Raw genomic sequence first — 20,484 nt, 5'->3', positions numbered from 1 at the left:
GTCTGAATAGCTTGTTTCTCTATCGGCACACACTGTACAGGGGTGAATTTCTTTAAAACTCATTATTTTTGAAGATATTAAACTTACAAGTTTTGCCCAAATAAGGGCATGCCTGATTTGATTGACAGGCGTGCACCCTGTAGCTGTTAAAGCTGGGGTTGGTAGTCTCGGAAAACCAGCATGAATTTGAATGTAGCTTTTCCTCATGACTCCGTCTAACCCCTCCCCTCCTCCCTCGGAGCTCCTCCAAAACAACCCCCCCCCGCTCACATGCACGAGCGCCGCTGATTCTCGACCATATGATGGTGACTGATTCAAAACCGGTCCTCACCAAAACATTATCATAGTGAAAGTTAAAAACACAAACAAACATGGCTGCTGTTAGTACTCACAACTATCATGCTAGCATTGTCCAGTTGTACCAGTGACACGATATCAGGAGAAAAGTTATAACACATATATAATACTGTAACAACTCTACTGTTTGTTAAACATGTTCAGTGTAGATGTTCTTAATTCCTACAGTGTTGACGGTCAGTGAAGGCATCAGGAGAGGTGTAGAGTGTGTGAGTGGGAGAGAGGAGAGACAAGAGGAGAAGTTCTTCATTCATTCAAACATTGATTGTTGTTTTGTTGGTTGTCGTGATCACGGCCGACAGTGACCGGTTATTAAAGATCAACGTGTTCACGAATCGGCTCGTCATCACTACAGCGTCCGGACGGACGCTACAATAAATATATATTTTCTGTAGGACTTACTGAACGTCATTAATTCTTCTGCTTGTTGGTGAGAGCTTTTTAGACTCTGATCCGGACTACAGTCCTGAGCAAAGCACCTCATCGGGTCAGAGGGGACAGGCCCGAGGACGAGCGAGAGGGGCAGTCAGTAGAGTCAGGGGAAGTAGAGGCAGGAGACGGGGACTTGGAGGAGTGCACGCCGGGGAAATGTACACGCAGGAGGAGGGCAGAACGGCTGGACGGGATTTGATTGGTTTAAAATTTGGGGAGCCAAAAAACGGTGATTGGTTGGTGTTTTCCCAGGTTTACTCCGGCTGTAGATAGCAGCTTTTTTTCACTCTTTTTTAGGAACACATCATGTATTGATTGCCATCAGGACATAAAGATCATTTTAACCAGTATGACAAAAAGTGTATCTAAATCTGATTACCAACCCCAGCTTTAACAGAAAGGCTCAAAGCCCACCTCTGTACCTCACACTAGCTCTGGCGAAGTTTGGTTGAGTTCAGCATTTCCAATATGGCACCCACCAACGATTGGCTTCTAAAGCAGGACTTCAGGAACAGATGGGTGACATCACGGATACTACGTCTATTTATTATACAGTCTATGATGCATGCCTGGTCAGTAGTTGGCGGTGAATTTGTAATGAAACATCACAAGCCTGTACATTAAGGTGTTTTTGAACAGAGCGGTGAGTTCAAACAACATTAAGACGATGGTGAACGCAGCTAATCTTCACTTTGCTGGAGGAGCGTTAGCACAGTCAGGAGAGTCAGCAGTAGAAACAGCTCTGTCTGTCATTGTTATTATCCTCCTACTCTTGCATGCTTTTTTGTTTTTCACTGGGAACATATCAGGCATGTGTGAATGAGGCTGGGATGTCACCGTTTTCAAAGGATGCACGTCGGCAGAAGGAGTGGTGTTTTAAAAAAGATTTCACTCTGCAGCCTGTTTTAAAAAGTTCACCTCTTCAGCCGCCCAAAACGCAGTTTCCATGCAAATGAACGACCGAAACACAAGAGTAGTGTACCGTTTGTCAACAGCCTCTAAGAAACAACAAGCAAACAGTCACATCAACAAGTAAATAAAAGAGGGAAGAAAAGAAAAGGGTTGTTATAGCTGATTAACTTCATCTGCTGTCGTGATTCAGACTGATGACAAGCAACCAGATTAAAGGGCCATTCTTCCTCCTCCTCATTTCCTTCATTCGTCTCTTTTTTCCTCTTTAATTTCTTGACTTATTCACTCCATCAGTCTGTCTCATAAGTGTCACTGAATGCATCACACAGCACTTAATCCTGAGTAATCAGCAGGGCACCATGAGAATTAAAATTCAATTTAAAGTGCCAGCTATTGTTCTGCTGCGTCTTTAGGGCTGCAGTTTATGTGGACTTTTAGTGTGTCGATTACTGAGTCAGCTGTTTGGTCTACAGAGAGTCAGGATGTGACATCAGTGGCGCCAAAGGAACAAGATGACATCTTCACTGTGGTTTTTTTATTCACTATCTCACATGATTCAGTCAAGAGTCACAGAGGAGTAAAGAAACAAACATACATCAACATTAAATAAGCTTTACTCTGAGAGTTTGACTTCCAAAATGACTCTTATTGATTGTCAAACTTCTAATTATTGGTTAATTAGTTACAGATTGTGTGTGTGTGTTTGAAGGTTCACAGGTTGTTCACCCTGAAGGAGCCATTTGTGCTCAAACTCTCTCCTCCAATCTTCACCCTCACTGGGGACTCAGTCGCTCCTCTGTTGTACAAGTGCAGCCTTGTTGTCAAGAAGCAGTTGGTACAGTTTCCTGCTGTTAGAACAGCTGCTGGAAGATGTGTGTTTGTGGGTGTGTGTGTGTGTGTGTGTGTGTTGTTTCTGCGCCCCAAACGAGAAACATAAAACGAATCATCATCCATCAAAGTTGAGTTTGTCTGTCAGTCAGATTTTACTGGTCTTAGAGAGACAGTCGAGTAAATACAGAGGACAAAACCACACACACATCTCAGGAGCTGAACCCCAAACCTGTCAGCTACAAGCAACCACTGAACTTTCCCAACTCAGTGAAAGTTTGTTTGGTCCAAAAGGCAATAAAACAAAATAGGCTTTGAGTCAAATCTAATAATAATAATGTTAATAATAATGCATTTTATTTAGAAGCGCCTTTCAAAGCACTCAAGGTCACTTTACAGACAGATTAAAACATAATAAATAAAAACAAGCAGATTTAAGAAGAAAGTTTTTCATTTTGTGCTCAATTAAAAATTCCAAATAGTGAAACAAGCGACGCAAAAGAAAGTAGAGCAGAGAAAGATGTGAACCTTGTGCCTCAGAGGACAATATACACTACCAGTCAGAAGTTTGCACACACCTTCTCATTCAATGGTTTTTATTTATTCTAATTATTTTCAACATTGTAGATTAATACTGAAGACATCAAAACTATGAAATAATCTGGTTTTGCCATAATCTGGATTACAACAGTAGTCAAATAGGGCTATCCATTGTGTACTAACCCTACCTCTGAACAACACAACTGATGGTCTCAAACACATTAAGAAGGCAAGTCATTCTACAAATGAACTCTTGACAAGGCTCATGTTCATTAGAAACCATTCCAGGAGACCACTTCATGAAGCAGACTAATGATGCGTTCACACCAAACGCGAACGATCGCGCTAGACGCGGGAATGTTTTGTGGTCACATGCTCAATTCGCGCGTCAAAATAGCGTGTAAACGAGTGACAAGACGCAAATATACGCGAGAGGGAGGGGTGCCCACGCCACAGCTGTCTGTTGTCATCAAACAGAAGACAGTGGAGGCTGGCTTGACCGCAGTAACAAGGTTGAGCTCGTGGACATTGAATGGGGAAGCCGGTTATACTAAAGGGGGCAGCGATAACTTCCTACTACTACAACTGATAGCTGACAGACAAAGTTCTTCACAACTCACCACATAATCCTCCTCACTCTCTGTCCTCACAGTGAGCTCCTGTTTATTCCTGATCCCATAAAAACAGGTAGAGTCACAGACTTTGGGGAAGCTGCACGGTGACAGAATCAAAGTGTCCCATATATTCCAGATGAGGGAATCCCTGCTGGAATCTCCGCTGGTCCATACGTCACACAACACACGTCACCGGGGGATGTGCACGCGGATTGGCTATCGCGCCGCGATTCATTCGCTTGAGTTCAGATATTTCAACTCTCGCGAATCGTTCGCGCGAATGTATTTGCTTCATTCGCTCGAATGATGCGCGTCATTCTTGCTAATCGCGCCATTCGCGACGCCGAATACGCGCGATACGCGCCGCCAGACCTCTACTCGCGCCTCTGCATTGACTTTACATGTACTTCATTCGCGCGAATGATTCTATTCGCGTTTGGTGTGAACGCACCATAAGAGAATACCAAGAGTGTGCAAAGCTGTCATGAAGGAAAAAGGGGGCTACTTTACAGAATCTAAAATATAAAACATATTCTGCTTTGTTTAACACTTTTTGGTTCATTGAATAATTCCATATATGTTCTTTCATAGTTTTGATGTATTTGGTATTAATCTACAGTGTTTACAATAATTAAAATAAATACAAACCCTTGAATGAGAAGGTGTTTCCAAACTTTTGACTGGTAGTGTATGTCCAATCAGAACCAGATCAATAGCAATAATAAGAGAGATATTCAATTAACTTTGAGTTCTGTTCAACAAGGTCTGCAACATCCAAGTCTCAAATCTGCTAAATAATGCTCATCACTGTTTCCAAAAGCCAAAAGTAACACCTTAAAAGTTCTTCTTCTGTCAGAGTCAGCAGTTCAAAACCCAGAACTTAAGACTTTACAATCACAAAAATCATTACTGCTTATACTTCTAGAAACCCTAAGCAGCAGTGTTATTATAGGAAGAGTAATTTAAAGAACAAAGATCAGGAAACTGTTCAGTGGGGTTCCTGCACACTCTGTAAAAGTGAGAGTGAGTCGATATTGACCTGCAACAAACAAGAAAGAGAGAGAGAGGAAGGAGTCCACTGTGCAGAGAGAGAAAGAGAGAGAGAGTGTTTGTTTCTGAATGAATGGTGAGGTGGAAGCTGTATCTGCTTTGGGGCGACCCTCTGAATGAAGACACACACACGCACACACACACACACACACTGACATACACACACTCTCCCCCTGAGGGCTCACACACTCCGGTTTACGAGGTATGGTGGGCCACTAAACTGCTAAACAGAGAGGACCTGTGTTGTTTTTGGAAAGCTCCGGATGCTTCCAGCTACAGCACACTTTAAAGGTCACCCCTAGGTATGTGTGTGTGTGTGTGCGTGTGTTTTTGTGTGTGTGTGTGTGTGGGCCAGAAGGTCACATGTTTCCGAAAGGCCTGGAGCTTCTATTAAATTTCGTAGATGGAAATCACTTTCACCTTTCCGTTTGTGGAACAAAGCTGATGTTATCAACCAACAGGCTGCTCGACCTGAAGAGTGACCCCAAAGAGAGAGAGAGGGATTAAAGCGACAAAGTCCATCATGTTCTCATCATCGGGGACAACATGAATATAACAAGATTCTGGCTTCAAACACAAGTGGAAAAACTAAGACTTCATGTAAATGCATTGTGCATTTACACTTCTGCATACAAACATTTGACCTGTGAGGTTGAGCCCAGGGAAAACAGGCCATGCATCCATAACATGTGCCCTAAAAGATACAATATGATGCACTTTATTATCTCTATTTCTTAGACCCAAACATACGCAGCATTCACATCCCTGACCCCACTGTACAAACTATTTAACAAGAAGTCTTTGAATGGTCTAGATTGTAGATTGGCTGGAAAGCAGTTGAAGTCAGCCTCCAAATTTGGCGACTAGGAATGTCTTGATCAGCTTTTCAGCCCTGATACCAGTCTGATTTTTTCTATTGAGTATCTGCCGACACTGAGTCCTGATCTGATGCTTATATTTCCCTGGATTGTAGATTTTTATGTTTGATTAATTATGGAGCAAAACAGACGTATCTACTTTCTCTCTGGGATCCATCAATGTTGCAATTAAGTCCAGTGGATCAGTCTCACCCCGGCCTTTAGCAGAGAGCTTCTCATGGTCTTGATTCCCTGGTCAGTGGTCAGGATGCGTTGGTTAGGACAGTGATCACCTCAGCTGTAACTGCAGACTCTGCACCCACAAACAGCTCTTCAAAGGGCGATAAAACCTCGACTGCCTTCTCCATCAACACCCACTGCTGCTCTGCTCTCAGTGAAGCTGGGAGTATTCTGTTGCATGTTTAGTTTTTAGATGCTGCATCAAATTGGAAGTATTGAACGCGGCTCTACTGCTGCAGCCTCGGGAAACGATGGTATTGTATAAGTTTTCAAGTGGCTGTTGGACTGTTTTCACTTTCTAGTTTAAAATATTTCCACACTGCAGATATTTCATCCACAGGGAGGGCTGCAGTACTAATGTAACAGACTGTCCTGTGTTTGCTGAATGTTTTTAAAGCATGTGTCCCTGGAGAGTTACTGCAGGCTGCTGTAAAGTGGTTGTTGTTGTTGTAATCTGGCTGTGCACTTGTGTGTTTGTGCAGTAAAGTTAAAGCTGTGGCTGAAGTTACACATTCGTGTCCTGTGAATTATTTGCTTATTAGGTTTATCCAGTAAGGTGAACCTGCAGCGCTCTGTTTCACTAAGATGCTTGCCCCTTTGCGTTCTGCTGCAAATTGTGCTCAGTTTATAACAGCTGATGTAAATGATTGGGGGGGATTATCGTCTCAAATTGCGGATCCCAAAACAATTAGAAAACACCCAGATTCACTCTGCTGCAATAGTTAAGATCAGGACCAGGACATCCAGATCCATGTCCGGTCCTTCCATTGATAGGTTTCTATTCTAGTCAATGTGTTAACTTCCACTGGATCCGCTCCGTTGCGTTCCAGCTGTGTCTCTGATCCGGCAGGTCAGAGCACGAGGCATCAATCTCAACAGAGCAGATCGAGCGGGACAGGAAGTCCGGCACCAAAACATCTGGTTAATTTTCAGAATAAAACACTCTGTGTTATCACCAGATCGTCTTTTACTTAACTACAACAACAAACCCTCATGATGAGCGGAGCCAGGCCTGGAGTCAACAGGTCAGAGGTTTTCAGAGGACCAGAAAGACAACATGGAGGAGAAGAGGAGGAGGAGGAGAATCCTTGATTCAGTAATTAATGTGGGAAAACCTCGGTCACATGACTCCAGCTGTCCGGTGGTCCAACTTCAGACCATTGTGGATTGGAGACTCACTGTACACGGATCTGGTGGAAGTCTGATGTAATGCTTACCACCAAGTCTTGGCTTTATGACACCTCTTCAGAAACCAAATGATGGCGACACTGATCCTATGTTTGGGTTTTATAGACTGTGCATTGACCACGTCAGCGATCACTGCACATCCAGATGACATGAAATATCAAATGTTTGAATCTAAACTTTATTTTGAAACTGTGACTCAGTGTTGCCTTTTTATTTTCACTAACTTTGCTGCTTCATTTTAAAGAAGTAGCAGTAACAGATCTAACTTTACTGAAGTTGAAGCTCCACAGACCAAGCTGCCATATTTGACAGTTTGCTGGAACATGTTATCTCATACTTGATGTTTTGTTGCAGATCCTCTGGGTGATGTGCACCTTTTTAAAAAAACTTCAGCTGAAGCTTAAGTTGAGGCGTTTTGTCCAGAATCACCCAAAGATCTTAAAACATGCAGCATGGATTAATATCGCTCTGCATACTCTGTTCTTTGAAAGTGAGTCTCATCATTTCTTACTTTCTACACTCCAGTAATCTGAGGAGAGGAGCGAGCCGGCTCTCAGGCTGCTCCTGAGTTTAGTATTCAGTGTCTTTACCTATCTGCTGGCTGCAGGTATATGGGTCAAGACCAGCTTTGAATCCTTATGTGCCTCTCCCATTGCACTCTGCCTTTTCTCCCATAATGCACCAGTCTGGTCCTGACTATCTCACCGCCTCTCACCATTGATAAGGTGTTAATATGAAGAGGTGAGAAAAGGAGATACAGAGGTGTCGGGAGGAAGAACCCGTAGATGAACTCACTCAGCCTGTGTATTGTGAAGTTTTAATAAGTTGCCCCATTTTCCATTCAAAGCTTTGTGCCGAGAGACTTCCTCTGATAAAGGTTCAGCGCTGTGACTCACATAGTGGCTCATATTAGTTTTTGTACCAGCAGCACATTTAGGGTGCGTGCTGCTTTGATTTTTGGAGCCAAATGCTGCAGGGAACATCTGGAGGTGTAACAATTAATCCGATGCAGCTACGCATCGATTTGAAATGATGCTGATACAATGAGGCCTGTGTGCTCAACCGCTGCTCGGGTTCAAGAGGAATCAATACTGAACTGAAGCCACCTTCTCCTCTCCTCTTCCTTTGTCTCTGTCTCTCTGCAAGACGGTTAAGTCTACATCTGCATCATAATGCATCAGAATCTGTTGGCGCAACACTCTATAACCTCTCTAAGAAATGCACCTTTGAAATCTAAGGAATGATCAGGTGCTGTCCCTCACAGCATAAAGTCTGTCAGACGAGGGGGTGGTGGGTGGAAGGTAGGGTTGGGTCTTGGGAGATAGGACCATAGACTGTATCATAAATGGATGTAGTATCCGTGACGTCAGCCATCTGTTTCTGAAGCCCTGTTTTGAAGCTGATGGTCGGCGGGTGCCATATTGGAAATGCAGAACTCAACCAAACTTCATTTGAGCTAGTGTGAGGTAAAGAGGCGGGCCTTTAGCCTTTTTGTTAACAGCTACAGTTTTCCCAGCTGTCAATCAAGTCAGCCATGCCCTTATTTGGGCAATACTGTTAATCTTAATGTCTTAAAAATTAATAAGCTATAAAATAATTCACCCCCTTACAGTGTGTGCTGATAGAGAAATGAGCTAATCAGACCTAAACTGTTTTTTGAACCAGTCTGTAAACATGTTTATATCTGCTGTAAAGATCGTCTTCTTTGAATGGGTGTGTATGTGGTTTCCGGTGTTTCTGCAGCCAGCCTCTAGTGGACGCTTGATGAACTGCAGTTTTTAGCATTTCCGCATAGGCTTCATATTTTAAGAGCGGAGGTTGCCGCTTGGGTAGGACACATAATCAAAAGCACGCTGCAGAAGCTACTATGGGATGTTGACAGCATGAAGGTGGACAAAGAAACACAGATGTTTGTCATGATGAGGTTTTTTTTTTAAGTTATATTTTTGGGGCTTTTTGCCTGTATTTGACAGGACAGCTGAAGAGAGACAGGAAACATGGGGAGTAGAGAGCGAAGGAAGACATGCAGGAAATTGTGGCGGCCGGGAGTCAAACCGGCAACCTCTGCGACAAGGACTATAGCCTCTGTATGTGGGGTGCTTAGACTGCTAGGACACCAGCGCCACATGATGAGGGTTTTTACGTTTGCATCCATGCTACGTGCAAACTGTCCATGTCTTAAAAATTATTCTCCTTCTTCAACCTCAGATTTTGTTGCTCTTCTGTGTTCACACTGGTCACGTTATATAAACATCATCACCCTGCTCACTATGAATTTTCCTGGATATGTCATGCTGCGTTTCTTGACTTGTTGTAGAAACTTATTGGGAGAAAGGCAGGAAAACACTCCAGGTTGTTTTGTTCACACATGCTGCCTACTTTGAAAATTTCTGACAGTTTTAAGGGTTTTGTGGATGTGTGAACACATCTTATGTCACAGGATGTGTTTTAAGAAGCAGGACTCATCGACTTTGTTTACATCAGTATATCAGTGTTCAAATATCATAGATCTACCATGATATGACGTGTGCTTAAATATCTTTCAAAGCCAAATAAGTTGGATAAATGTCTCACAAATGCTTTGAATCAGGCCCTCTGTTCAACACACCTTGTCTGGTTATATCAGGTTCACACCGTGCAGAGCAAACCCTCTGATTCCCACGTAGTTATCAGGTGAGGTCCCGCCCTCAGACTGAGCCTGTGTGAGCTGGTGATTGAGCTGGTTTCATTCTCTGTGCCGACACTTGAGAAAGTCTATTTCTGTCCCTGCGCTTCTCAAAGATCTGACACCTATGGGACACCTACGGCCTGCTCTCTCTCTCTCTTTCAGTTTCTGGTCATTTAGCTAACAAGCTTCTAACACAAACTAATCCCACACTGTTCAGATAATGATCTCAGTAAGCGGGTCAAAGGTTACCTTGAAACGATGTGAACAGCTAGTTTGAAAAGATTCAGCAAAAAGACAGAACAGATACTTTTAGTGTGTTCTACATATCCGTCTGTTTCTCTCTTTCTGTGATTTCTGCTTCTCTATTTTTGGACTTTTTTGTTCCTTCCTCTCAGATACTTGTTCAGTTCTCTCTGTGACTGCTTGTTCCTTCTTCTGTTGCTCTGTTTCACAATTGTCTTTTCCCAAACAAAGCATCTTCTGTTTTCTGCTGACAGAAGTCCAGATACACATCTGCCGCTCAAACTTCAGGTGGACTCTGGAGGTTTATTCAGCCTGTAGCTGAAGTGAGGGGAGGGCAGGAGCAGCTGTTAGCAAATAGTTTAGGAATAGAGTACCACACGTTTTTCTTAGAGATCGAAATACTGACAAACCACTCCATGCTGTGAGATGCCATCTGTGATCTGTGCTTGTTTACATCCTGGTAGCAGATCACTGTAGCACAGGGGTTCCCAAACTTTTCACCCCGCGACCCCCAAAATATAGGTGCCAGAGACTTGCGACCCCAACTGTCCCTCAAAGTGATTTAATGTGGCTTCTTTTAGCTGGTCTGCAGAAAATTAGCCTACCAATATGAGCATGTGTCTGTGTTTCCTGTGCTGTTATGAATCAACCTGCTACTACTGATGCTTTTGATAATTAACTGTTCACTAACCTAAACTAAGGAGTCATCTGGAAACAAAGAAAGGCAGAAAACTCATTAAACTTTCTATTTTCAAGGTTTTATTTCAAGGTTAGCTACTACTTTTGTACATATTTTTTACTATAATGGGTAGAAACTACTATTTTTAGATAACTTAAAAATAAAAAAACATTCTGGTGACATCTCATGACCCCCCATTTGTGTCTTGCGACCCCCCAGGGGGTCCTGACCTACACTCTGGGAACCCCTGCTTTAGCACTTGGCTGTAGCCATTGACTGGAGGTACAGCCAAGGCACATGCATGGTGGGAGGCTGTGCTCAAACTTAGACACAACATGTGACCTACATTAATAAAAATACTACTAATAATAATAATACATTTTATTTATAAAGCGCTTTTCTGAAAACTCAAAGACGCTGCACAAAGGATAAGAACATCATATAAAACAACAGAATAATAAAAACATGAATAAAATACATTTAAAAGCAATCATAGGTTAAAAGCAATTCTAAACAGGTGGGTTTTGGTGAGTGATTTGAAGGTGGACAGGTTGGAGCAGTTTCGAATGTTAAGTGGTAAGGCGTTCCAGAGGGTGGGGGCGGCGACAGAGAAAGCTCTGTCCCCCAAGGTTCGGTGCTTGGTGTCAGGTGGTAGGGAGAGGAGGTGGGCGTTGGGAGAACGGAGGTTATCGGAATAATTTGTTATTTTTAAGTTATATTTTTGGGCATTTTTGCCTTTATTTGACAGGACAGCTGAAGAGAGACATGAAATGTGGGGAGCAGAGAGTGGGGGAAGACATGCAGCAAATGGTCAAGGTCTGGAATCGAACCTGCTGCAATGAGGACTATAGCCTCTGTACATGGGGCGCATGCTTAAACTGATAGGCCAATGGCGCCCCAGTAACTTGTTTAACTGGCTGGTAATTCTGGTGCTGACTTGCGAGGGTGACAGTGATTGTTTTGTTGTCTTAAAACACTCACATCCATAGTTACAACAAATCACATCTCCCACAGAGTCCCAAACTTTTCCAGTAAGAGCAGAGAAAATGTAGAGAGAGAAAACTGCTCAAACCTCGTCTCAGCCAGTCTGAACTTTTATACTCTTTGATTAGTTCAGAGTCTGAGAGACGTACCAACAAAAGACTGCAGAGACAGCCAAGACAGCCGAGCAGCTTCTTTCTATTTGAATCCTTTTCTTCTCTGTCTCTGTTTTGATCCGTCTTAATCAAACCTTCTCTCTCAGTCGTTTTCTCTGACCTTCGAGTGTTTCGTGACATCGTCTCTTTCAGTTGTGTATGTTATGTCGGACTAATAGAGAGACAAATGAGAGGAAAAGATGTCTGTGTCATGGATCTGTACTGACGTTTGTTTTTGTTGCTTTTGTTTTTTTTTCATCAGGCGCTGGTGCCCCGGAGAAAGGCAGGAAGACGGAGGACGACTTCTTTCGGTTTTCTCAGCAAAGGGGGACGGGCGGAGAGAGGAGAAAGATGCCCAAACCGGTAAGTTAAAGCACAACCTGGCTGCACCTTTAATTACATTTAGAGTTAACACCTGAGCTGCTGCTTATTCCTACAAGTGGTATCTGTGTATCTGCTGCATGGCTCTCTGCAAGACTTCAAAATGCAAGCAGAACACAATCTTACAAACCCTCTAAGAAATGATCCTGATGGTGAAATCAGCTGTTTTTATTATTAGACATGAAAGTTTATTGTCAATCAGGTTTTAGTGGATGCCTTATGAGTTGTGTAACATTGTTATTTTGTATGCATTTGAACAACATTGTCTGTATTTCTGTCATATAATCGTTCTCAGGAAGTTACATTTCTGGCTCATACCAGGTTTATTGTTACTGCAGGATGGATTTCAAGCTGTGATAAGAAATAGGTAAAAAGAAGTAATAAAAAAAAAGCCTTTGTTTGTTCCTGAAGCAGAGAATGAAATACTTTCTGTGCCGTTCATAACTGCTAAATCCGTTTTGAAAGAGAGCCCAGAGTCTGTCGTCGCCTCTCCCCTGCTCAGATGTAATGTTTTACAGGAGTGCAGAGTTTTTTGGGAAAGCTCACACACGCACGCTCACACAGAAACACAACAGTCGGTCACTTTGTGGGTCTGCAGCGTCTGTTGAAAAGAGAAACACAAAGAGGGCTTTCTCCGCTCTATTTTTGGACTGAAGGACAGTGGGAGCTTTCATGTTGCTCTGACACCAACACATACATGGTTTGAGTTTGTGCTGCAGCTTAAATAACAGGATTATAGGCTGAGGCTTGTGAGGCCATCTATTACATTACCTTTACTATATTTTAACCTTGGGACCCGGAGCTCACCGTGAGCTCCAGGATGTGTTGGTTACTGAGCATGCTCAGACTGAAGTAGCATTAATCCTCAGTCAAAACAACTAGAGACTGTTTTTGAGGGTTTGTTTGATCAATACATCGATGTAAAGAGTCAAGTTCGGCTTTTTATCACACCTATACAAAGGTTATTTCTCAAGATGCACTTATGTGAAGATCAGGGCTGATACCAATGTTTAAATAACAATGTAGCCGATCGCCTTTTGCGATCCTGATGATTTATTTTGCATGATTTCTTTGTAATTATTCATGTCCATAACTCAAATGAGCAATTAGATTTGATGCAAATTGTTGCTAGTAGTCTTTTCCCTTAACATGTCACTGGAACGTACAGATGTAATCTAGCCTTTTGGCTAACTCTGGCACATTTACAGGAGTGTTAATTAATATGCATGGTCCTTTTAAATAACAAATAAATAAATAAATAAATAAACACATCTTACAAATTGCATGTCGCTGATCTTTCTCAGAGACGGTGTATTCTCTTTCACATTCGACCATGAAAACAGACCAGTTTGTCTGATGATGTGACTTCTGTTCAATACAAAACGTCACCTCTGAATCAGCAGTTATATAAACTAGCTCACCAGCAATGACATTCGTGCACGGCACATCATTTGGCAATGGACTGATCTCTGACAATGAGGTAAATGTTGACCGACACAGGAGTTCAACAGAAACATTGATGTATCCCTAATTATTGCTTTGACTATCTTTCTGTTATCTAATACAGCCTTTTCCATTCGGGGTCATGAATGAGCTGGAGCCAATCAGTTCACCATCCTATCACAGGGCTAATATAGAGACAACTAGACACACTCACACTTGGGGGTAATTTAGAGTCACCAATTAACCCAACAAGCATTTCTTTAGACTGTGGGAGGAAGCCACAGTACCTGAGAGAACCTTCACATGCTCAGAGAGAGCATGCAACCTCTACATGGAAAAACTCCAGCTGAGGTTCAAACCAGGAACCTTCGTTAAGCACTTGAATGCTGGGCGCTCAAAATAATACATTAAGTTAATGCATTCAAGGTATTTCTTTACATTTTGGACAGGAGTTGAAAAGTAGAATTCAGACTTTGAGTAAATGTCAGTGTTAGAGCTATTCCCTTCGGTTTATATATTTGATTATTTTACTCTCAGTTATTTCATTTGAGTTAAAGATAGCATTACATTTGATGCCCCTATGTGTTAATAATATATTTCATTACTCACTTTGACATGTATATACACTGCCAGTCAAAAGTTTGGAAACACTTTCTCATTCAAGGGTTTGTTTTTATTTTAATTATTGTAAACACTGTAAATTAATACCAAATACATCAAAGCTATGAAAGAACATATATGGAATTATTTAATTTTTTAAAAAGTGTTAAACAAAGCAGAATATGTTTTATATTTTCGATTCTGTAAAGTAGCCCCCTTTTTCCTTCATGACAGCTTTGCACACTCTTGGTATTCTCTCAGTCTGCTTCATGAAGTGGTCTCCTGGAATGGTTTCTAATTAACATGAGCCTTTTCAAGAGTTCATTTGTGGAATGACTTGCCTTCTTAATGTGTTTGAGACCATCAGTTGTGTTGTTCAGAGGTAGGGTTAGCACACAATGGATAGATCTATTTGACTACTGTTGTAATCCAAATTATGGCAAAACTACATTATTTCATAGTTTTGATGTCTTCAGTATTAATCTACAATGTTGAAAATAATTAAAATAAATAAAAACCATTGAATGAGAAGGTGTGTCCAAACTTTTGACTGGTAGTGTCGATGGGCAGGTAAGATAGGAGGGGCAGACACCAGGGAAGGTGAATGGTTCTTTACTGGGATAAGTGAGAGCACAAAAACGCTACCGGTTGTGTGTCAGAAGCCCTTTTGTTTAATAAAACACCATAGACACTACATTTTAGGCTGGACATTTACAATCTTTGGATCCTGTGTATACTCCACCCTCCCCGTGTCTGTGGTCTGTTTGATTTTGAATTTTTTTTTTTGTAAATTGACAAAGTCAAACAGCCACTATAGTCTGCGTGAAGGCCACCAATTTCATCAATAAACTTCAAAATAAGCTTTAAAGCGGTCTGAGGGTCAACAATTCACAGATGCAAAGAATATTTTTATTAATATCTGCCTTATTAGGAAGAATAAGTCATTCAGCTTAACATTTAACAACCCCAGTTTGTTCTTTACTGTTTGACCCCAGATTGTGAACCTGAACCAGTCGTGATAACTTCAACCTTTAACAGAAACTCCAGACTGAGCGTTTTAATCAGATGCAGAGATGATCTCATTCAAACAACCTGGGTTTCGGTTTGAAGACTAATCACCTGACTGTGAAGCTAAACTAAATGAAATTCTCGTATGATCTAAAGATAGACTGATAGAGGTCAACAGGGATCTGAAGCTTGAATCTGCAGAGTGTTTACAATCCCTGCCTCCCTGTAACAAACATCCTGGCTGCTCACGGCGTTATCTACAGCCAGCCAGCGATCACTCAGAGCCCCCGGTCTATCAATCAAAGTAATGGGGAATTAGGCCAGGCTCGATTCCTGGAAAGAGACTGTGGGAACATGTGATGGAAAAAAAAAGGATGAAGAGGGAGGTAGAAGGTGAGAGAAATGGGAGAGAGGAAGAGGGAGGGAAGCTCATATCAAAGCAAATAAACAACATCAGAGAGCGGGATTTAATAGATGAAATGTGAAACATTTGAAAGTCTGTACGGTGAATTAAAAGGACAAAAAGAGACGATGAACTGGATTCAGCATGAAACACTTTGAGCAGTGACGTAGCTGCAGAAAATCAGACATGAGTGCAGCTTTGGATTTGGCAAATTTTAAAAGTGGTGAAGTTTCTAGTGATCAGAGAGTCCCAGGATTTTACTCCCTTCACAGAAAAGTGTGGATAATTTAGCTCCCAGTAAAATATATTTTTATTGATGAACACTGACGAGATCCTGAGCTTGCTTGTGCATTTTTATTAGTGCAATGATGTGTACAAAAAAACTCTTTGTCCACTGACTATGTCCTGCCCTACGGTATGTTTCCTACCTAGGGTTGCAGAGTTCTGGGAATTTTCAAAGTTGGAAACTTTCCATGGGATTTAAGAGGAATTGATGGGAATTAACAGGAATAAACCAGGAATTTACTAAATTGAAGGTTGGCTCTTAATAGGGAAATTAAATATAGTTGGGAAAAATATACTTTAGCATAATCCTGACTAAAACAACCAGATTTCAAGCAAGTGCAGTTGAATGTATATGCTATTCCTTAATCATCATGCATATAGCACACTGCTTAATGCAGGGCTATTGAGACCAACTCCCCTACATGCACTGTACATTCCTCCATCACATGCACAGATGCATAATCCTGAATAAAACAACCAGATTTCATGCAAGTGCAGTTGAATATCTATGCTATTCCTCAATCACATGCATATAGCACACTGCTTACTGCAGGGCTATTGAGACCACGCCCCCTACATGCACTGTGCATTCCTCCATCACATGCACAGATGATTTCTATTTTGGATGGATGTCTGCTTATAACAAAACAAATATTTATTCTTGGATATGATACCTTTCCATTAAATTACCCTCAATTCCCAGTTAATTCACATAAATTCCCATAATTCCCTTGGAAAGTTTCCAATTTGGAATATTTCCCAAACTCCCCAGCTTAACTTCCCATGGAAATTTACCAAAAATGCTCCACCCCTTTGCAACCCTAATCCTACCTAGATTTATCTGCATTTGAATTAATGCAAAGAAGTAAAGGCTCCTGATTATCAGAGAGAGGACAACAGGGGAACAAGATGTGTTGTGAGAGGAGAAACAGAGCCATGTGGGCGTACAGTAGGAAGGAAATTTGACAAGAGTAAGCAAAAGAGAAAGTTGAAACGAATGAGTGAAGCTCAGATTATTGAAACACACCGTAGGGAAGAGAGACGGCACACAAAGGGATGAGAGAGGATTTGTCAGAGGACTGATTGACGGGCACTTTGTTCATCTCCAGTCCAGAAAAATGACACCCTCGCCGCCCTCGAGGGGAACTCCCACTCCGGTTACAGTGGACCGAAAGCTTTGACATCCAGCCTTACAGTTAGACAGTAAACACATCAGTCCTTTCACTGCTGCGTCTCTGGATGGTTTTGACGTGAAAACACTCCAATGTCACTTTGGATTTAGGGCTGAAGATGAGTGGCCCCTGCAGGCGTGTGTTAAGCTTGCTTGACTCCATTAGCTATTTGTAAGGGAAGTCAACAAAAAGCACAAGAAGTAGAAATGGAAAACACATCGATTATGATGCAGGTGAGAGAAGTAAACCCCACAAACCACACAAAGAGTCTTGTTTTGTTAAGAGCAGTCTGTGTTTCCCAGAAGGCGAGTTTAACTACGAGCTAGTCCGCCTCAGGCCGACAATTAAAAAGGAACCAGGTCTGGACTGTTTGTCCCCCTGGAGGCTGTGTTTTAATGGTGTTTTTGTGTGTATACATACACCCCCAAACATACGCTTTAGTGTCCCCCTGATACTCAAGTCTTTCAACTGGTTCAAAGGAGGATTGTACAAAGGGGGGCTGTGTGTCTGCAGGCTCACCAGGCTGAGATGTTTGGACAAACAGGAGGCGGTTTAATCGAATTCAGAAGAGGAAATGCCAAGATGCTGTTATCTTTACCGAGGATTCAGCTGGGCTGTACATCTATCATTAATCTGGATAATCAGGCCCTGATATTTTCAGAAACTTGCTGTTCACACATGCACCTAACAGCAGTAGATTAGACATTTCTGACACTCTCAATTTGCAATATTTTTCTTGGGAGCTGGGGGCAAATTTCTGGATTAAGTCAGGGTGAATAATCCTGACATTTGCGTTCACACATGCAGCCTACATGGATGGAATTCCTCAGAAGGATTGTGCATGTGTGAAAGGAGCTCACTGAAACCTTAAATCCTAATTCAAACGTCTTATCTCTTAGCTTGTAGTATTTTCAGAGAGTCACAGAAAAGATGCACAAGCCTCATGTGGAAACTCTGACCACTTTTTGAGTTTTGGAGTGTCAAAATGTAAATAAAAGCCTTTTACCAACAAATTGCACAAACTGAAAATTGTTGACAATCATGGCATCCAAAAATGTGTTTGGCCAAAACTCAATTCTAGCGCTCATTATCACAAAAATATCTCTTCAGATTCAGTAATGATGACCGTGTTTCTGGTCCGTTTTACTCATTCTTGGATCAAATATTTCAGACACATTTGGGCTCAACACATATCTCTCTGCCAAAGTCTGCAATCCCTGCGCTAATTCAGATACAACATCATAAATATGTGACAGACCTGGATCATCATTTTCTTTTTGGTCGCCTTTCAGTTTCCTGGATGTCCCATTTCCATTTTCTTGAACCCAGTATCTCATGAACACCTTGAAGGAACATTTTCAGATTTGGCACAAAGGCTCACCCTGACTGCAGGTTGAACTAACTTAAGGGTCAAGTCTGGTGATCACTATCAAGGACTAGGAATATCTTTATGATCCCTGAGGTGCAAATTGTACAGCCAGCAGTGCCACAAACCTATCACACAGAGGATAGAAAGAATATAAATGCACTAAATGGATTAAAAAAAGACAATTTCAATAACATAAATATCAGAAACAGTATCACATAGAGCTGTTTTTAAAGGGCTGATGGCAGTTGGGACAAAGGAGTTTTTCTTTGTCCTGCATGAAGGAAGCCAGACAGAAGAAACACGTCTCTCTCAGTACTTTTTACTCTACCTAAAATGAGTTTCTGGTGAAACAAAGTGCTGATGTTGGTTTTTATGCACTGGGATCATAAATACTAATATAATAACTTGTGTTTTTGCCAATACAAATGACCTAATAACCTTTTAAAGTCCCTTTAATGTCTGTAGAGACAGATATGATAACTGCAACTCTGACACTTGACACTTTTGGTTGCAAACAACCACAAAGCAAGGTGGAAATTCTAGTTATGATATGAGACTGATCCTCATCATGTCTTACAATTGCATGACTGATTTTCTGCACTCGAGGAAACATGTTGAAAACTGTACCCTGATGTTTTTTAGCTGAGACAAGAAAGACTGCCCTCTAAGTTTTCACCAAAATGCATCAAGGCTACGTTTTCAGACCTGCATGTTCAGTTGCTCTGAGATTTAGGTGAAGGAGTGCATGCATGAGAAGAGGCTTGAGGTGGATGCAGGCTGATTCTTTACAATCCTGAATAATGCGTTTGAGATGGAAGAGGACAAAGAAAGGAGACATGAGAGAATGAGAAGAAGAGCAAAGAGGGAGACAATGCAGAAAAAAATCATTCTTCTCATCCTCCTGAGCCTGAGGGGTCAAATGTTGCTGGAGAATCTTTGAGGAGATGTATTGATTTCCCATATGCTTTGGTCAGTGTTTCCCCTGAGGCACCGTGTGTGTGAGTGTGTGTGTGTTCATATATGTTGGTCAGACACTGCTTGTTTTCACTTGTGTGTGAATAAGTTAGCATCAGGCCGGCTAATCCAGGGTGTGAGATGCGGTGGCACATCGTACATTATTGATTTATTGCTGCGTTTTGCACATGTTGCCCCTCCTGGTGACGGTGTCTCAGGGGGCTGATGGCTGTGGGAGGGGGGAGCAGCGAGCCTGTGCTGGAGGCTTTAAATATTTCAGAGGGCCATTTTCATTTATATAATGGGAATTATCCAAGTCACTAAATCTAATTAGAGGGAGAGTGTGAACTTCAGCATCCCTCCCTCCTCCTCTGCCTGACCTCCTACTAATTCAGTCACTGCTTTATGGGAATGTAACAAAACAAAGTATCTCTAAAGCATCAGGATAAAACATTAATGTTTGCATCTAAAGCTGGGCTCATGGGATTTACAGCATTGTCTTTTACAGAGTTACACAACATTATACAAGTGTTTGGACAGCGCAATTAAACTGGTTGTTCACAGTAAATCATGTGTTTGGCTCCTTAGTTTAGCATTATCTCCACTGCAGGAACTTTCATGGTCCTGGTAAAGTTCGTGGTCTTTGTTATAGAGACATTTCAACACATTTTTTCCACTACAGGAACTTTTATGGTCCTAGGAAAGCTCTTGGTCTTTGAGTATAGAGTCAGTTCAACTAAGTGTTTCCCCTGCAGGAACTTTCATGGTCCTGGGAAAGTTCCTGGTCCTTGTTATATAGACAGTTCAACAAAGTGTTTCCACTGCAGGGACTTTCCTGGGGACGTTTCTTAATCTAGTAAAGTTCTTTCAGAGGAAACACTTTGTTGAACTGTAACTTGGTTCCAAGGACGGGGAACTTTCCTGGCAATGCACAGTCCCTAGCCCCAGGAAAGTATAGCCCTAGGAAAGTTCCTGGCCGCCTTGACATTTATTGGGACTAGAAAAATTTACAGGTCCTCAATGCATCTCCAGCATATCAGAGTATGATGTATTTAGGGTTTTGGGGGCTTGTATTTTCCCCCAAAGAGGTTCTTGCTCCATGGGCAGTACTTCCTGCAAGTACAG

At 41.8% G+C, this 20,484-nt stretch overlaps 1 protein-coding gene across 3 annotated transcripts in view; it reads left to right on the top strand.

Moving 5' to 3' along the window:
- Positions 1 to 20,484, top strand: part of LOC117820210 (radixin) — a 118,218-nt gene that overhangs the window by 61,623 nt on the left and 36,111 nt on the right. For all 3 annotated transcript variants that reach the window (XM_034693923.1, XM_034693922.1, XM_034693924.1), the window contains one exon: positions 12,007 to 12,107. In XM_034693923.1, coding sequence (XP_034549814.1) covers positions 12,096 to 12,107 — 12 coding nt within the window. In that variant the 5' untranslated portion in view covers positions 12,007 to 12,095. The remainder of the gene's footprint in view (positions 1 to 12,006; positions 12,108 to 20,484) is intronic.

Source organism: Notolabrus celidotus, chromosome 10, assembly GCF_009762535.1.
Source record: "Notolabrus celidotus isolate fNotCel1 chromosome 10, fNotCel1.pri, whole genome shotgun sequence".
Classification (NCBI taxonomy): domain Eukaryota; kingdom Metazoa; phylum Chordata; class Actinopteri; order Labriformes; family Labridae; genus Notolabrus; species Notolabrus celidotus.
This window is presented reverse-complemented; position numbering and strand designations above follow the sequence as displayed.